At 39.6% G+C, this 18,846-nt stretch overlaps 2 protein-coding genes across 2 annotated transcripts; both read right to left on the reverse strand.

The window, feature by feature from the left end:
* Positions 1 to 626: 626 nt before the first annotated feature.
* LOC117288442 (STE20-related kinase adapter protein alpha-like) lies at positions 627 to 13,812 on the reverse strand. The gene is made up of 12 exons (XM_033769307.1): positions 13,768 to 13,812; positions 10,881 to 10,980; positions 10,153 to 10,233; positions 9,897 to 10,005; positions 9,490 to 9,608; positions 7,477 to 7,585; positions 5,798 to 5,921; positions 5,057 to 5,228; positions 4,215 to 4,319; positions 2,696 to 2,913; positions 2,386 to 2,513; positions 627 to 2,039 (listed from the first exon to the last, which is right to left on the reverse strand). The coding sequence occupies exons 2-12, from the start codon at positions 10,890 to 10,892 to the stop codon at positions 1,960 to 1,962; spliced, it is 1,257 nt and encodes a 418-aa protein (XP_033625198.1). The 5' UTR covers positions 10,893 to 10,980; positions 13,768 to 13,812; the 3' UTR covers positions 627 to 1,959.
* A 1,383-nt stretch (positions 13,813 to 15,195) lies between these two features.
* Positions 15,196 to 18,725, reverse strand: LOC117287828 (cytochrome c oxidase subunit 6A, mitochondrial-like). Its single transcript, XM_033768367.1, has 2 exons — positions 18,579 to 18,725; positions 15,196 to 16,606 (listed from the first exon to the last, which is right to left on the reverse strand). The coding sequence occupies exon 2, from the start codon at positions 16,598 to 16,600 to the stop codon at positions 16,256 to 16,258; it is 345 nt and encodes a 114-aa protein (XP_033624258.1). The 5' UTR covers positions 16,601 to 16,606; positions 18,579 to 18,725; the 3' UTR covers positions 15,196 to 16,255.
* Positions 18,726 to 18,846: the final 121 nt, after the last annotated feature.

Genomic DNA, 18,846 nt, shown 5'->3' on the forward strand with positions numbered 1-18,846 from the left:
CAGAAGTCATTTTCCACGAATTTGATTTTGAGACCTCAGATTTTGAGGTCTCGAAATCAACCATCTAAACGCACACAACTTCATGTGACAAGGGTGTTTTTTGCTTTCATTATTATCTCGCAACTTCGATGACCGATTGAGCTCAAATTTTCACAGGTTTGTTATTTTATGCATATGTTGAGATACACCAACTGTGAAGGCTAGTCTTTGACAATTACCAATAGTGTCCACTGCCTTTAACCGAGTAGTTGAAAAATGGTAGTCGCGAATTGACTAAGCAATCAATAGTCGCGACTTTGACACTAGTCTAGTCGCACTTGTCACCCAGGCTAAGCCTATGTTTTTACTGATTGGGTACAAGTAAGGGCAATTTCAACAATAAATGGAGGACAGAACAAAGCAAAACGCTTAACACTATTTGGTACATGTAGCTAACGCAAAATGCTGCACACATCATTGTACTAAATTTAAGTAACTTCTTTACACAAAAGAAAAATTTACAGTACAGTGGATAAATATCTACAAATTTATACTATTAAACAAACTATGTACATTAAGCTGTGGGCGAAAAAAAAAAAAAAAAAATTTGTTGTTTTTTTGTCGCAGGTTTTTACCTTTTTCTATTAAAGTAGCTAACATATTCTTTCAGTCTCTTGAGTTTCAATTTTTCTTGGGTTCACTTCATGTCTAGGTTTTCCAAATTGTGGACACCTTTGACAAAAGTACTTTTGAATATGTAAAAGGTGACACCACAAAAGAAAGGACATATTTCAGCTTCCTTTAAAACCGAGCACAGTACATTCTTCACATTAAAGCAGTGAATACTTTTGGTAATTATTCCGCAAGTAAATTATACACAATTAATGTGCTTCATTCTAGCATAGAGGCTCTGTCCTTTCTCTCTGATTCTAGAAAAATGTAATGGCCTAACCAGGAAAAAATGTCATAAAACTGTATAGAAGAAAACTATGCTTGGCAAATTCCTTTGCTGTACCAGTCACAGCAATGATAAATGTACTGTATTTTGGCTGGTTACCTGTTTTTGCTCAGCAGGAGATTTCTGCGCTCAGTAAGTTTTTGCCCTCGCACTCAGGAATATATACATGTACACCTTCCATGTTCCATCTCAGGCATGATATACGAATTGCACTCAATATAGGTGTTTATAGTTGTAAATATTTTACAATCTAAATCAAAACTTTGGGGAGAGTCATACTTGCATCTTCCCAACAAAACTTACTATGTATACTATATACCGGTGCATGTATATGTAGCTCTACGACAAAGTGCTCTTAATAAGCCAAGTTAGATTTGAAACTTGTCTGGAACAAGGATAGCTTAGTCCTGCGTTATCGCTTCAATTTGAATTCCTCAGACTATAGAGACAGTTGCTATGTCTCATGGTTTGGGGAAAGCTTTTGCGTAGTCACACTATGTACATGAATATATTGCCAACATCCATACATAATTCTGAATGAATGAATGTGCATGGTACAATGATTCCAGGGTTTACTCATCTGAAGATTTCTATACAAAAGCTTGCATTGAACCATTGGGGATAATCATAGCGACTGTCTCTGTAGTCTGAGGAATTCAAACTTCAGCAGTACATTGTGACTATTAAGCAAGCCATTGTACCAGACATTAATAAAGTCTCACTAACAAATGGCTTTGGAGTTGAAACCAACGGTATGAACCACCCCAACTCACTTAGAGATAGCCATTACATGGTGTTACCGCATACTTTCCAGAACAATTAATTGTTCAAAACAAATTGTTCAAATTCTCAGTCCAATTTCATAGAGCTGCTTAAAGACAGACTTTATGCTTACTGTACGGGTTTCCATTTTATAGCACTGCTTACCAAAGGCACACAGAAAGGCATGCTGACCCTTTCACCGCTAACTGTATCCAATGGCAATGTTAATATTTCGAGATGAAGAATAAACAAAGAAGTTGTTAGTCAAAGACCCATTTTTCGTTGACATCCATACACTGGAATTTCTCCACAAGAGTTCCATCGTGTTCCTCTAAGGCTCCTGAAAAATGTGACAAAAGCGGTGTGGAGTTTGGCAACATGAAACTCAGCTCCTCTCAAAAAAATTGTTTTTATTTCACTCCGGCCATAACAGAGCTCCAAACTTTCGGATGGGCTTCACCCAATCCTAAGTTTTGCCCTTCATATTTGTTAATCATGTTGGCTACTATTTATAACCGTCACTGTTGGTATTATGAAACACCAATAATGTATTTTATCATGTGAGGGCAATACCAAAATAATATTTTTATTGAATTTAATTTTATTGATTTGAAAAGACAATCTATCTATGACCCTATCTTTGAATAAGTGGACCATCTCTGATTGTTTCAATCAAAATCACTTACCCTGATCTTCGTCAGACTTCATTTCTGTCAACGACGTCAGATTCTGGAAGAAAGGAAACAATGTCTCACTCGTTCGCTTCTTGACTTGCTTGAAGAATGCATGGTTGAGTAACGCTGAAGCACTTGGTCTGTAGATTAAAGCAAATGATGGTTTCGTTGGAACGATGGAAATTTATCTGGTCAGTCTGCTGCCACCTAGCGTTTCAAAGTCTCGAATTCCAAAACCCAAGGCAATTTCATGAAGCTCAAAATAAACCTGAGCACATTTGTTTTGCCTAGAAGTGTGACATCAGATGTTTAAGCTACTTACCTATTAGCAGGGTCTTGCGTTAGGCAAACCTCAATAAAATGATGGAACTGTGGAGAGAAGAGCCTTGTGAATGGGTTCTGATCCACCTGTTTGCTTCCAGATGCTACATTACTGCTCCCGAGTCCGCTGTCCACGACCGAACCTCCCTGTTCGTCGCTCACTAAGGTAGAGCTGTCGAGGAGCTTGGGTGTGGTGCCATTTATCTTCTCCAGGAGCATCTAAAAGAAGTTACCCAGACGTAGTATTAACAAAATTGTGTGAGACTCTGCTAGTGTTGAAACATCATAGAGCTGCTGAGCACAAAAATTTGCTTAGCAAGAAATTTTTGCCTCGATAAAAACAGGATTACCAACAAAATTCCACCTGATTTTCAGGATAAGCAAACAACAGCTGAACACAAGTAACAAGCAAGATGTAACTAATAAAAAATTGGTTGGTAATCCTGTTTTTATATAGGAACATTTTATGCTAAGCAAATTTTTGTGCTTAGCAGCTCTATGAAATTGAGCCCAAGCCATTCATGATCGATTGCGTTAATGCCATAGGTGGTGTTGGTTGGTAAGCAGTTTGCAACAGCTATTTTTCTCATTTCTAATCCTCTTTGTTGTAGTATCCCTCAGGTGACCCTCCTTACCTCACTGGTTTCTTACTGGATTTTTGTCTTGCTTGTTACAGGTTATTCTATAAAATATTCCCTTCACCCCTTGCTTTTTACTGTACGCTTTCTGGCTCTCTCTCCCCCATCTATTCATAGCACAGAATCGGGGCTTGCGGAAGCAGGATATTATGTGCTGGTATTTCACTGTTAAGCGGGGAATTTTGGCTTCTGGGCACTCCACGTTACTAGACATTCTACGCTTACAGAACTTCAGTGCTTGCAAGTAAGCGGGGAATCGTAGTCGTAAGCGCAGAATTCGGCGGTAAGCAGAGCCACGAAATTGGGCCCTGTTTATGTTTGTTGTGTGTTGTCATTTAACCTTTCGAGAAAAGACTCTGCCTGGGTCGAAATGTTAGGCCATTTAAGCTTGGCTGATATCGATCTGTTTTATTCACGACATATCGCCAACAATATATCGCGATATCCAATATAATGGCGATTAATTAAATTTGACATCATCAGTTTTCAAACTCCCATTGAAAGTTGTAAAAGAGACAGTCATAGTATAAGAGAGGTGTTCTAATGACCTTTTCTTCTGGTTATACTCCAAGTCTATGGGTTGCAAGATGTCTCAGCTAGGAAATACATCGCGATATTGCGATGCTTAATCGATATTGCGATATATCGATATTTCGATTAAAACCAAATCGATCCGATATCGAAATCAATTCCAAATTAGTATCGTGGTATCACCCAAACTTAAGGCCATTAACTATTTTTTGCAAAATAAAAACCCTTTCAATATACCACTTCCTTTAACCGCTCCTTCACATGTCTCTGGTACCCTCGGTTTCATTCCGAGGTTTGACACATATTTTTTTTAAAGGAAACAAAACAACTCACAAATTAAATACGCCTTACCTTCATGGGAACCATATCACAGAACGGTACACATCCATTGGCCAGCTCACACGCTGTGATACCTATACTGTAAATATCAGATTTGGTGTCGTAGCCGAGGAGATTCTGAAAAAACAACACAATAAAAAAAAATCAAAAAATGATCTTTCCTTTCACCAGGGCAGCCACCCAAGCTACCAGTCAAAATGCCACTTCTAACTGGAGTTTAAAGACAATGGACACTATTGGTAATTGTCAAAGACTATTCTTCACAGTTGGTGTATCTCAACATATGCATAAAATAACAAACCTCTGAAAATTTGAGCTCAATCGTTCGTCGAGATAATAATGGAAGAAAAAACACCCTTGTCACACGAAATTGTGTGCTTTCTGATGCTTGATTTCGAGACCTCAAATTCTAAACCTCAAATTCTAAACTTGAGGTCTCGAAATCGAATTCGTGGAAAATTACTTCTTTCTCGAAAACTGCGTCACTTCAGAGGGAGCTGTTTCTCACAATGTTTTATACTATCAACCTCTCCCCATTACTCGTAATCAAGAAAGGTTTCATGATGATAATTATTTTGAGTAATTACCAATAGTGTCCACTGCCTTTAAGCCTGGTTCCTACTTCCTGTGAATGCAAATTTGATATGAATGTTGACGTCACATGGCTGTTTTCGCAGTGAATGTGTCGCAGGAGTTGAGCACAAGTCAATTATTATTGTGACGTCAAATTTCATATCGCATTCTCAGGAAGTATGAACCCGGCTTGTCATAGTTTTCAGGGGATCACCTAGGGTGTCATAGTTTTAAACATAGCACTCGAAGCAGTCAATATTTATATGCTATTCGTTCTTTACCTGTTCCAAGACCTCCGGTGCGAGCCATGGGAGTAACTTTACAGCATGCGTAGGGAAGTCATGCACCGCTCTCAGGAGCTTCCCTTCTATCAGCATACTAACGGCCGTGCGCAGACCAGCAAGCTTCACATTGCCCGACTTGGACAGGAGAATGTGGCTCGTGTTCACACTCCTGTGGTAAAAATTGACAGCAATGAAACATGGACGGGCAGTAATTGAAGCAGGTTATGGCGGCAACTCCAGGAGCCAGCAGTGCACCCCCATAACAATTTGAGATATATTTTAGAGCCAGCCCAGTATCACAAAACAAAGCAGAACCAGGGGTCGATTTTCACTAAGAGCTACGATTCATCTTAACTGCAAATCAATCGTAGTTGCCAAGTAAAGTGCGATGTCACAATACAAGTCACTGTGGTAATACTGACAATTTGTCTTGCGGTGAATTTGATTGCTTTTAGAAATCAGCCCCTGGGACAAAACCAGAAGCTTTAGTATTTTTGTATGCAAGTCGCCAGACACACAAGGCCTGAACGCCACTTCAAGGTGTGGGCTACAATTTTTTGTCCAGAGGCCGTCGTTGCCACCTACTCCTAGGGCTGAAACAGGGTTACCCCTTTTACAGTCCATACGGATGTAGGCTTGGGTATCATCAGTCCGAAGCCTGGCCAGTAGAGCAGAAAGCAATACCTCCCCAGTTTTACGTAGCAAGTGTCACGACAGCTAAATGTAACAGAACCATACCTGTGTACATAGCCCATTCTATGTAAGTAGTCCAATCCCTGCAGGGTATCTCGAAGTATATAAGATATAATAACCTCTGGTAATCCATCAGGATAGGCGTTGTCCAGAACATCTCTTGCTGAACCTGTAAGGGAAATTCAAGAAGATATTAATAGTAATGTATCCATAAATACCTCAGACAGTATCGCTATTCCTATTGGTGGAGAGGGCGTCACGTGGGGTGTTTAAACGGTTGATAATGACCAGCTGGAGCTCTGTTCATAACCAGTTGTTTTTTAATACTACGCGCTAGTCTTGGTGCAAGACGATTCTCGTTATGGGCGATGCGGGCCCTGTCAGTGAGTTGGCCGTGCTGTGTGTTTAAGGAAAATAAGAAACGTCTTGCACCAAGACTACGTGCACAAAGCATATCCCAAAACAGTCTCCGTCATAAAAATGCAACACATGGATGAACATGTACAGGGCTCAAGCACGTCAGAAAACGGATAAGTTTGACAGAGTTTCTTCATTTATTACGCCTTTAATCCAAAAATGCATTTATGAATGGGAATAAAAGAGTAGTGACTTGTCTTCAAATTCGGCTCTGGCAACGACCCTGCCGGTTCTAAACGGCAGTTTAAGAACCCGTTGCTACCCTTTTAATCCCCTAATAATAATAATAATAATAGCCGCTTCTTGTCAAGCGTGCATATCCTTCACTAAGTGCAATCAAGGTGCTTTAACATAGTCTTTTCCTGCAAGATATGTTGGAGGGGAATTATGAGACCTACTCCTTCAATATAGTGAGGTGTAATGGTTTACTGTGGCGCAAGGTGCTGTGGCACAATATGCAGCCCATCAAACCAGGAACACCGAGTGAACCCCTTCTCTTTTTCGATACATGGACACAATACACAGGACCAACGGCTTTACATCCCATCAGAAGGACGAAGCATTGTGGTTAAATGTCTTGCTTAAAGCCATTATACACTTTTGGAACAGAACAAAAATATAAGTTAATAACTTACAGGGTTTACAGAAGGTAAAGGTAAAAGACTTCTCTTGAAATATTATTCCATGAAATGCTTTACTTTTTAAGAAAACATTGAAACAATTATCAATTGTCGACCATGAGAATTACGGATTTATAGTAAACACATGTCATGACACGGCGAAACATGCGGAAACAAGGGTGGGTTTTCCCGATATTTTCTCCCGACTCCGGTGACCGATTGAGCCTAAATTTTCACAGGTTTGTTATTTTATATCTAAGTTGTGATACACAAAGTGTGGGCCTTTGGACAATACTGTTTATCGAAAGTGTCCAATGGCTTTAAGGACACAGGTGTCACAAATTGGGACTTGAACCCACTTGAATCCATACTGAGCTATGAGCGCAAAGCCCTACTCTGCAAACTTGGGTGTTCCATATGGTTTTATCTTCATTTTCTTATGAATTTGATCCTAATTAATTGCTCTAGAATGACACTGCTCTAGAATTGCAAAGGTCATGGGCTTGAATTCGACTTGAGTAATATATGGGTAAAACCAAATTCAATATAATTTTATAAAATGAATAAAAAAAATTGAAATTAATTACTTAACATTTGTTTTCTTCTAAGTTTTCTTTGGGGGTGGGGTTAAAATAAAAATAAAAAAACAGATTTCCAGTCAAAAATAGATCACATGTTGCCACTTACCAAGGTCCATGAGTGGCATGACAACCCACAGCTCATTGTGAGTGACGAAGGTTTTGTTCAACGCCAAGATGTTCTCATTCTGCATCAGACGCATCAAATAAAACTCATACTACGAAGAAAACAAATTCTTCTTATAATATTTATAATAGTGGCTTATTATTTAACGCACATATCCATCACTCAGTGGCGCACTAGGTACTTCAACATTCAGTATTTTTCTGCATGCTATGTGGGACTACGTTCGAATTACGAGACCTAATCCTTTTACATAGCACCATGCAATGGTGCTGTGGCGCAATATGCTACCAATCAAACCAGAAACACACCGGGCAAACCCCTTCTCTTTTTTCGAGAAGTGCACTGGGTTCTCACGAGACCAACGGCCTTAGTACGAAACATCATGGTCAAGTGTCTTGCTTTAGGTGTCGTGACAGGGACTCGAACACACACTCTTTTGATCAGAAACACCAGAGTTTGATTCCTGTACTCTTATATATATATATAATAATAATAATAATGCATTTATAATGCGCCATCTACCTAGTAGGCCTGGGCGAATTATTCCAATATCCGGTTAATGGCGAATAGGTTTTCCTATCCGTAACCGCAAATGCCTTTTTTTTCTTAACCGGATATCTGCAATGGGCGGGCGCGGATATCTGCAATGGGCGCGAATACCTATTTATAAACCGGATAGTTCTGTAATTACAACCAAGTAACCGGATATTCTTTAATATCCGAATATCCGCGGACGTCTGGGTGACAACTGATATGAATGTTTTGTCTGAATCCTTATGAAACTTCTATTAAGACAGCATAAAACAGCGTAAATTAAGTATTTAACTATGCTCACCTCCGTGAAGAGTTAAAACAATGACATTTCTGACGCAATTTGTTCAAAGATTACAAAGTTTTCCTTCACGTAGAGTCAATCACGATCAAAAGAAAAAGCAAATCGCCATCTTTAAATTAGATCCGGTCATTTTTATGAATGAACCGAGTGACACTGTCTAAAACTAATATCAATCCGCCCATAAGATCTCATTCACAAACGATCAGCGCCCTCTAGCGGCAAAAAAATATTGTTTTTATTATTTAATTTCTTTTTTAATAGCGCCCTCTAGCGGTGAAAAAAACTATTTGAATATCCGGTTAATTTCGGATAGTTGGCCAGCGGTATCCGAATAACAAAATTTCACTATTCGCCCAGCACTACTATCTAGTGCACAAGACCCTATTCCGAGGCGCAGAACAAAAAACAATACATATACAACAAAAAGAAATGTAGAACAGAATAAAAAATTATACAATCTACTGTCAAGACATGTAACGAGCTAAGTGTAAGAGGTTTTAAATAAATGAGTTTTCAGCAAGTTTTTAAACAATGGAAGAGAACTACAGCATCTGATGTTATAAGGTAAAGCGTTCCAAAGTTCAGGAGCACAAGCAGAAAAGGCACGATCGCCATACGATGAGGAAGTTCTAGGGATAGTTCAAAGGGACTTAGTAGAAGAACGAAAAGTGTGAGAGGGGGCGCAAGGTACATAATATTAACTGAGGCTTCTTGTTTAGTCTTGTATTTATCAATAACTACTAGGTCTTTATTAGCCCATGTTACAATAATATAATAATAATAATAATAATAATAATAATAATAATAATAACCGTATTTATAACGCACCTTTTGCTAAAGGATACAAAGCGCAAGGTATTATTACTGCAAGGAGTGGGACGAAGTTTGAGATGCGTTTACACAACACATGGGACCAACAGCTTTACGTCCCATCCGAAGGACGAAGCAATGGTTAAGTGTCTTGCTTAAGGACACAATAACCATATCAATGCGCTTTATATTAGTGCCCAGGACATTTGGCCAATAACATTCCTTTAATCGCTATCGGCTCTCAACAGCTCTCCATTGCTCCTTTCCGAGTAAGCTTTTTTTTGCAAATAAATGTTTTGAAAAATAAATGTACCAAATTTTTCTCGTGTCTAAATATCTGGTTAGATTACCTGTAAAACACTGAATCCTTCGTGAACAGCATCGAGATTGGTCCTACTGACAGCTACGTAACTATCTGCTGGCAGGTATTTTGCTAGGTATATTGTTGCTGTCCCATCATAGGCTTGGCCTTCAAGGAATAAAAAATACAGAGAGCAAGACATTTATTAAAGATGTTAAATTTGCATCGGGATAAAGAATATTAATTTTGTTTTTTTACCCATAAATCATATTCAAATATTTTAGTGGAAAATTACTTCTTTCTCGAAAACTATGTTACTTTAGGGAGCGGTTTCTCACAATGTTTTATACTATCAACAGCTCTCCATTGGTTGTTACTAGGTAGGTTTAATGCTAACAATTATTTTGAGTAAATACCAAGTGTCCACTGCCTTTAAGATATAAGTTATTCTCTTACATATAGCTCTAAGCAGCTGGTAATGTTTGGAGTTAAGATCGTAATCTATGTTCGCCATGATGTTTCCGCATAAATCACATGTCGATGTTGGAGTAACAACGTTTAGCTTCTGTGAGCAAATAAAGGAAAGAAGAGAGATTTCACATGGGTTTATTGATATCAAAATAGTAAAGGCTAACCTTTTAACCCTTGAGGGCGCTATTTATACAATGAAAAGAGGCAATGTGCTGAAGACAAGACACAATTGTTCACTTACTGTTTCACTTTTCCGAGCCGAGTACTCCCCACTGTCACAAAGTTGTGTTCCAACACGATTTGATCGGAGGCAGTGACAGGTCTTCAGAAAAAAAAGAGAAAAGAAATTTACAACAGTAGAAACAACTCAAAAATTTTAATTTGCATTTTCATTTTATTTTATTTTTACAAATATCACAGTACGGATTTAAAACGATATAACATTTGTTATCCCCAATGCCAATTTCACATAAAGCAATGCAATACTCACGGATAAAAATATGGCTTTAAAGTGCCTCCGGCTAGGCAATCTCAGTAATCTAGTTGACTACAATAATATTATACGCATACTGTATTATGTTCACAAAATTTGAGTATCGAGTGTCCAGTGCTTACACACCCGTGTAAGGCCGTGTCCGAATTGGTCGCTACGGCTGCGGCTATGACTGTTGCCAGGGGTGTTGCTAAGGGCGTTCTATACTTCAATGCGTGATGACGCAGCGATCCGGCCGTAGCCGTGGCCGTAGCCGCCAATTCGGATCCGGCCTAAGTCTAATACCAGGCCTGGAATATCACGAACAGGCATGTCCTGCCATGGCCCCCAGTGCCATGGTCTTCAATTTCAGCCTTGGTGGCCATTCAAACGTTTCCCATGACAGGACTAGACTTTAAGATTTTCCAATGGATGCCCTCTCAAATGAAATTCCCGGCCTATAATTAAACAAATAATATTCTGAAATGACTCCCTACCAGTATTGACATGAAGAAGACTCAGAATCTGAGCAAGGACTTCTTGTCGACAGGATCACCTCAGAAGGGCTACTCTTCATCAACGGACGGTCACTAGTTTCTGTTAAAAAAGATACAAATTTGCATGCAGTCATCAACCACCAAGTTTTCCATCACAAATCGTAATAGCAGCTAAAAACATTTTATAAAATTATTTGAAAGTTTGGTGACTGGGTTTCCCGATAACCCTTTGTTCCAGATCCTATACTCTGAAGAAAAAAAGATTCCCGGTGCTCATAGTTAAGGACAGAATCACCGCTAAGGAAGTCAGGTTGGCGCAACTCCTCGCCTTCCACCACTGGGACCCCAGTTCGAATCCTAGCGACGGGGACACTATGTAGTTTGGGTTTTCAGTCCCTACTTGACTTCAAGGGTTTTCCTAGTTGAACAATTCTCTAGGGTTTTCCTCCCACTTCTGAAACTGATATTTCTTCATTGTCTTCTCATGCCTCGCTAGATGCTGAAAAGGCTTTGACAAGAATTATCACAGAAGATGGACTACAGTATCACTCCATCTGGTCTCAAGACCAGTTCTGTTGTTTTGTGTCTTGGTATCCTCTATGACTTCCAGGTCTTGACTACTAGCTACAACTGCTCCAGAAATTAAGAAAAGACTGCACATAGCTAGGCCCTGTAACAGCACCAATGTTAAAATTTATAGTGCCAAATTCGCTGGACTCCCTCCTATTTCTTGGCACTTTAATTTTGTTTGAGCCATCTACAATAAAGTGTACATGTATCTATCAATGCTGGTACTCGTCAATGCCTTTCAGCAACTATACTTCACGTAGCCGTGGGGTAACCTCCCACCTTTCATTCAACTAACACATTTCTACCACCGGGATGATTTGCAATGGGGTTCTCATCGCATCGACTCATAAAATAGCTAGTTGCGATAATGTAACCCTCCTCCCAATGGCATCGGCAGGAGGGTTACGTTATTGCAACTAAAAATAATCCTGTTACGTTAGTTATGATTTACATAACCCTCTTCTCGACGGCCACCAGGCCAGAGGGTTACGAAGCATCCGCAATCTGTGCAGGGCGAAATGGTTAAAAACATACAATTTTGACAGCTAGTCAGCAGATTTGCTCTATTTTTACCACTTTGGAAAATCATGACACAAATTCTAGGAACACGTACTTGATCCTCAATGTCTAATGAGTCCTACCATATCACTAAAAAGACCACTGAGGAAACAATTTGAAGAAAAATTATAAAAGCTTACCAGATCCCTGAGCGAAAGAGTAAAAAATGTCCCAGGTTAAAAATTTGAATCTGCGGGGGGCGGGGCTTTGGCTGTGTGTGTACGTCACAGGGTTAACGACTCAGCGCTGCGTGTGGTGCATTGTGTATCCCGGTAACTGTGCAGCCGTAGTCTTGGTTCCAAGAGTAAGACCATTGGTGTTGCCTGGTCACACACAAACAACGTTCCGATCTATGCACGGCAAAAACTGTACACGCTTGTAATAGACCCTAAACCAACGTTAGCGGGCGCTCTGTTTCTCTGATTTCCGCATCTCACCGTGTGTGCAGGATTCAGCCAGCCTTGGCCACACAAGTTAGTTGCGATAACGTAACCCTCCTCCCGACGGCTGCCAGGCCGGAGGGTTACGAGTTTGTTTCGAGCGGAAACGGTTGATCTGGTCCAACACGTACAATTTCGACAGCTAGTCACCAGATTTGCCCCATTTTTAACAGCTTTCAAAAATCATGACACAAATTCTGAGGGTACAAACTGAATCCGCAATGTCTAATGCAGCCTGCCATAATACTCAAAACACCATTTAGGAAATATTTAGAAGAAAAATGGACAAAAACTTACCAGATCCCGCAGCGAATTCCCAGGTTTGCAAACGCATTATTTTGTCGTTGGGCTAAACCATTCTGTAAAAGGGGTGTTACAATGTTGCAGTGCGTGTGCGCGCTGTCCGTTTGCATTGCACGCCGTTCACTCATAATGGCGCGCACGCACTGTAGCACTGCATTATTGTAACACCCCTTTTACAGAATGGTTTAGCCCAACAACAAAATAATGCGTTTGCAAAGCGATGCGACAGGTTCAAAATATGAACCTGGGATTTCGCTCCAGCCGGGATCTGGTAAGTTTTTGTCAATTTTTCTTCGAAATATTTCCTAAATGGTGTTTTGAGTATTATGGCAGGCTGCATTAGACATTGCGGATTAAAAAGCTCGCACCCTCAGAATTTGTGTCATGATTTTTGAAAGCTGTTAAAAATGGGGCAAATCTGGTGACTAGCTGTCGAAACTGTACGTGTTGGACCAGATCAACCGTTTCCGCTCGAAACAAACTCGTAACCCTCCGGCCTAGCGGCCGTTGGGAGGAGGGTGACGTTATCATCTATCTAAGTTAAATAAAATAGATTTGGAAATCTTTCCCCGTGTTTGTGTGCTCTGGTTGATTGACATACATTAACAAATGTTTTGGTGCAAGGAGGTTGGCATAGATTATCTCCTTCTGGCCTTGAACAGTGAGCTCAACTGTGTGGGTGTACTTAGAGCATGAAGGTAGGGCTATTTCTGGATAACTTTCCGTATGGCGCCACCATTTATTCACACATTTTTTACAAAAAGGGATATCTCATTGAGGTAAATTAGATACTATATTATTTCATATCGAATGAAAAAGTGGTGGCGCCATACGGAAACTTTTCCCCTACAAAAACAAAAAACGTGGCTTCATTTAAAGTTCAAGAAACACAAACTTTTTCAGGAAGGTTGCAACTTCAAAACATGATATACTTGTCTCTCAATTTAATGATTGAAATATTTATGCGTTTGCATCACATTAAACTTAATTTTAGAGCAAAAAACGGAAAAACTCACCCAACAATCGTCCGACCGTGAATCAATGATGATCAAAACATTTACACCAACTAGTCAAAATAATTCGATAGAGGGCGCTCGGGGTTTTTGCAGTTACTACTACCAGATCACTGAATCGGGGGTGCACCTTCTACCTCCATGGATGCACTACCCTAATTCTCATAGCAACCAATGCTAATTGTAAAAAAAAAAAAAAGGAAATACTGACAAGATTCCCTGATTCTCGAAGAATTACCAAATAAACGTTTGCCCAACTAAACTTCAGATTTCTGTACAATTTTCACAAGTCAGCAGTTTAGAATGTTTGCCAAATACCCCAGAAAGTATACCCCCCCCCCCCCCGACATTTGTTTCCTTACCCCAACTTGATGCCAGTTTTCACACAGCATTCCCCAGTTTCCCAAGTAAAAAAGGACTAGCTTTAAAGCCTACATTTATCAAGTCTTCTCAAAAGTTGAAGCACAGAATCCCCAGGTTGTGATAAGAGCATTTCAACCATGAAACTGAAAATAATACCACGATGGAACCCACAAAAAGTTTTTTTTTAAATAAATAATAAAAAAATTGTTTAGCTGAACCATCCAGAAGTGCACCAAGCAAAATCCAGAAATGCACCAAGGCTTCAAAATAAAAACTAATTCTACCCTTCTTTATCTCTCCAAATAAGCAAAAAATAATCAGTCCAATTTAAAAACAGACCAAATTCCTGACTCTTGAAACAAAAGGAGTGTTTTTTAGTTGTTCTTTTTTAGAATGTTGATCAGCTGATTAGTTTTAAAGGCAGTGGACACTATTGGTAATTGTCAAAGACTAGCCTTCACAGTTGGTGTATCTCAACATATGCACAAAATAACAAACCTGTGAAAATTTGAGCTCAATTGGTCATCGAACTTGCGAGATAATAATGAAAGAAAAAAACACCCTTGTCATACGAAGTTGTGTGCGTTGATTTCGAGACCTCAAGTTCTAAATCTGAGGTCTCGAAATCAAGTTAGCGGAAAATTACTTCAGAGGGAGCCGTTTCTCACAATGTTTTACACTATCAACCTCTCCCCATTACCTGTAATTAAGAAAGGTTTTATGATAATAATTATTTTGGGTAATTACCAATATTGTCCACTGCCTTTAATGTCTGAAACAAACACAATGTCTTGCTGAGTATAAAGCCCTGTTCAGAATTCCTGCGAATGCGATACATTAGGTTGACGTCATATATTCACAACAATTTATTCGCAGCAGCTGAGCTGTGCTTAACTTTTGCAAAACACAGAGTTGGGATGTCAAGTTTACGTCTAATTCGCTTCACATTCAAAGGAAGTATGAACTGGGCTTAAAAATCTTGTCAACAACCTGGAATCTGGGAAATCCAAAATTATACTGTCAAACTTGAATAGAATCTTGAACAATAATAGAAGCAAAACACCATTATTTAAATTAAAACAACACAATTTTTATTTAACTTTGTGCCTCAACAATTCTGTCAAAATTTGATGTAATTTACATGCATTTTAATTAACAAGTTTTGTGTTATATAAGATGTGGTGTTAAAAGTTTGAACATTGTAAAATACACAAATTAGAAATGCTGATTTCTTTGAGTGTACTCTAGTATTTAGAAATACTTTTTTAGTATTAGAAATACTTTCTTATGTTTAATTTCCAAAAACATTTTTCAAATCCATGTAGTGGAGCATGAAGTGATCTAATTTTTTCAAATTAAAGTAAAAATAGTTATTAGATAGGAATCGTACACTTTTGACACAATTTATGATAACTGTGTCTTCTATGTGCAAAAGGTTAGGTGTCTGTTGAATTGTACACTAAATTGGAATCCAATTTGGAGGTAAGGATGAAGTTAATAAACCAGAGTATAAATGGCATGTCAAAGCGCAACACTTTATCTGACTGGATAGGTTTCAATGGATTTGTCACCACAAACTGATATCCCCTCACACACAAATAACTGCAAACTTGAGTAGACCCCTTTGCATGACATCACAAGCTTAAACTGTGCAAACACCGAGGTCAACCAGTGAATGATTTCCCTTGTATAGCAGAGCAAAGTGCTAAAAAAATGTGTCAGTTGCTACTCAAAAAGCATCAATTGCTACTCAACATTAGTACTCAGCTATGCAACATACTGGATGAAATCATTCCCTGTCAAGGAAGACCTATCATTAGCTGAGAGCTGTGCGTGGCGCTAACGCCCTTACACATGTTTCTATTGTTTGACCTTGGCGATAGGAACCAATGTAAGGGGTCTATTATCGATTCTATCATTCACACGTTTCCATTGTTTGACCTCGGTGATAGCAACCAATGCAAGGGCTCTATGATCAATTCTATCATTCCTGAATGCGACTTAAAATAACTTTAACCAAATTAATATTTCTATAATCAATCCGTCAAACAAACAAAACAAAACAAAAATTGATGCAGTCTCGCAGAGAATCAGATAAAGATGCTTCAACTACTCTAAAGTTTTTTGTCTATTCATCTCCTTCGTATCCCTCTGGTAGCGCATTGGTCTCGCTGTTATGGAACAGTGAACGGTTGCCCTCTCCCCAGAAGAAGGGCTTGTTTCGGATGCGGAGGTGCGAGTAGGCCACAAACTCCGGGCGGTGACTGTGAGCTTTGTGCTCCATCTCTCCCTTGTAGGCATTGAACATGCAGAATGCAACACCCGGCAGGGCCACTAAGAAGGTCATCAGCTTGTACGTGCGTGTAGATCCATGGGAATCGGGAGCTGTGGCAGCTGTGTAGGATGTGTCTGCCTTTCGCCGGAGAGTAGTCGAGAACTGGCGACGAACAACATTCACAAGATTTGATGCCATTTTCTCCTATTTGGAGGTAGAAAGGAAAAGAAAATGTTCAGTACTTACCACTAACAAATAAAAATAAAAATAAAGAATACAAGTTACAATAACAAAGACAAATTAAATATTGTGTAGCTGTAAAAATGTGTTTAGAGAAGAACTACTTTTTATTAATAATATTATAGTGAATTATTTGTCAAATGTTAAACCACACTGGTCAGTGATCGAGTGCGGACAAATTTTTCTACCTTAATTTGGCCGACCCATTTTCCGCTCCCCTATCAACCCCTTCCGTCCCGAAGCGGAAGCTCCCTATTTTTCCAGGCCAGCAATCCTTCTTTCAATTTTTTTTTCAGCAAGTTGAGAAATTTTCTTTATTTATTTTATTTTATATAAGCTACAGTAGGCCTACCGTTTTGAACTTTTGACCGTGCATGCAATTGCAACATCAAGTTCGGGATGGATTCTAGTTGCGATAATCGTAACCCTCCATCCTCCCGACGGTCGGAGACCGGAGGGTTACGACACAAGACTGATATTATCGGTGTAACTAGCAGTTTTGACCAGTTTTTGCCAGACTCGTGATCAGATTCGTCCTTTTTTTCCACTTTCCAAAATCATGACAGACATTCTAAACACATGGAGTTGATCTTTATTGTATGACAACGTCATCTGGAACCCTTAAAACTACATCATGAAAATATTTGGCAGAAAAAACGACAAAAACTTACCAAAAGACTGACCGAATATATCCATAATCCATAGCGGGACCAACTAGTGATTTTGATGTCGCACTTGCTTGGCAACAACCAATCAGCGTGACCCAACCATCGATGTCGTATGCGTATCGGCCATTCCAGCTTGCAAACTCACCGCACTGTGTGTGTAAGCACCGATCCCCCGCACCGAGTGCGCAGCATGCAGGCATGTACATGTACATGTATTGTGTACACTTGCACACACACACACAACGTCAGGGTGTGTTTGGCCATGTGGGGGTATGGAGCAGCACACGGTACTTACTTACGAGCTGTATAGTTTGTGCACGCACGATGTTCACACAGTACATGTACATGTACATGCCTGCATGCTGCGCACTCGGTGCGGGGGATCAGTGCTTACACACACAGGCGGTGAGTTTGCAAGCTGGAATGGCCGATACGCATACGACATCGATGGTTGGGTCACGCTGATTGGTTGTTGCCAAGCAAGTGCGACGTTCAAAATCACTAGTTGGTCCCGCTATGGATTATGGATATATTCGGTCAGTCTTTTGGTAAGTTTTTGTCGTTTTTTCTGCCAAATATTTTCATGATGTTGTTTTAAGGGTTCCAGATCAACTCCATGTGTTTAGAATGTCTGTCATGATTTTGGAAAGTGGAAAAAAAGGACGAATCTGATCACGAGTCTGGCAAAAACTGGTCAAAACTGCTAGTTACACCGATAATATCAGTCTTGTGTCGTAACCCTCCGGTCTCCGACCGTCGGGAGGATGGAGGGTTACGATTATCGCAACTAGATGGATTCAGCAGTTCATCTTTCAACAAGACTTCATGCCTAACCAAGTAAGGGAAAAGTTTCCGTATGGCGCCACCACTTTTTCATTCGAAATAAAATAATATAGTATCTAATTTACCTGATTGATATATCCCTTTTTGTAAAAATGAGTGAAAAAGTGGTGGCGCCATACGGAAAGTTATCCCAAGTAAGTGACAGTGGACTTTTGAGTTTGAATGTTTGTGTACTGTTCCCAATAAAACTAAATATTAAGTAAAAAGGTCGGTCAGATTGTTAATCATTTTGCCTGTTAAAAAATGCTGGGTGTTCCGTTCCGTTTGATTTCTTTACAACACAACACAGCACGGGAGCACAACTGCTGCTCTGGGAGCTTAAGAAAGACAAGTCGACCGAGATCTTTAACCGATTTTAAATTCGAGGAAATACGTAGTTTTTTACAACCTAAATAAACAACAGGACGACAACAAATCATACATACCTAGTTTTGTCCTCGGTGGTGAGAAAAGAGTAGGTTTCAGTGACGTGTGTGCAGTTAAAAAAGTAACTTTATAACGGTGAAGTCGTCCAAAGACTGATTAATTTCCTCACGTACGTCGCCACTGCAATCACTGGTACCTTGCTGAAGCTGCGTTTATAAGCTACGACGCTTGTGTACTTCCTTAGGGTACCATGGAACGACCACAACGATTGTACACCTTATATTATAGAATCCATGCATTACAGTGAGCAATACGTGTACGGTGGCC

This window comes from Asterias rubens, chromosome 3, assembly GCF_902459465.1.
Source record: "Asterias rubens chromosome 3, eAstRub1.3, whole genome shotgun sequence".
NCBI classification, from domain to species: Eukaryota; Metazoa; Echinodermata; class Asteroidea; order Forcipulatida; family Asteriidae; genus Asterias; species Asterias rubens.

Coding starts and splice junctions, on each gene's coding strand:
- LOC117288442 (XM_033769307.1), bottom strand. Junction 9,609..9,896: donor CCAGCTGCTTAGAGCTATAT/GTAAGAGAATAA, acceptor TATTCCTTGAAG/GCCAAGCCTATGATGGGACA. Junction 5,922..7,476: donor CATGCCACTCATGGACCTTG/GTAAGTGGCAAC, acceptor TTTCCCTTACAG/GTTCAGCAAGAGATGTTCTG.
- LOC117287828 (XM_033768367.1), bottom strand. CDS start 16,600: ATGGCATCAAATCTTGTGAATGTTGTTCGTCGCCAGTTCTCGACTACT.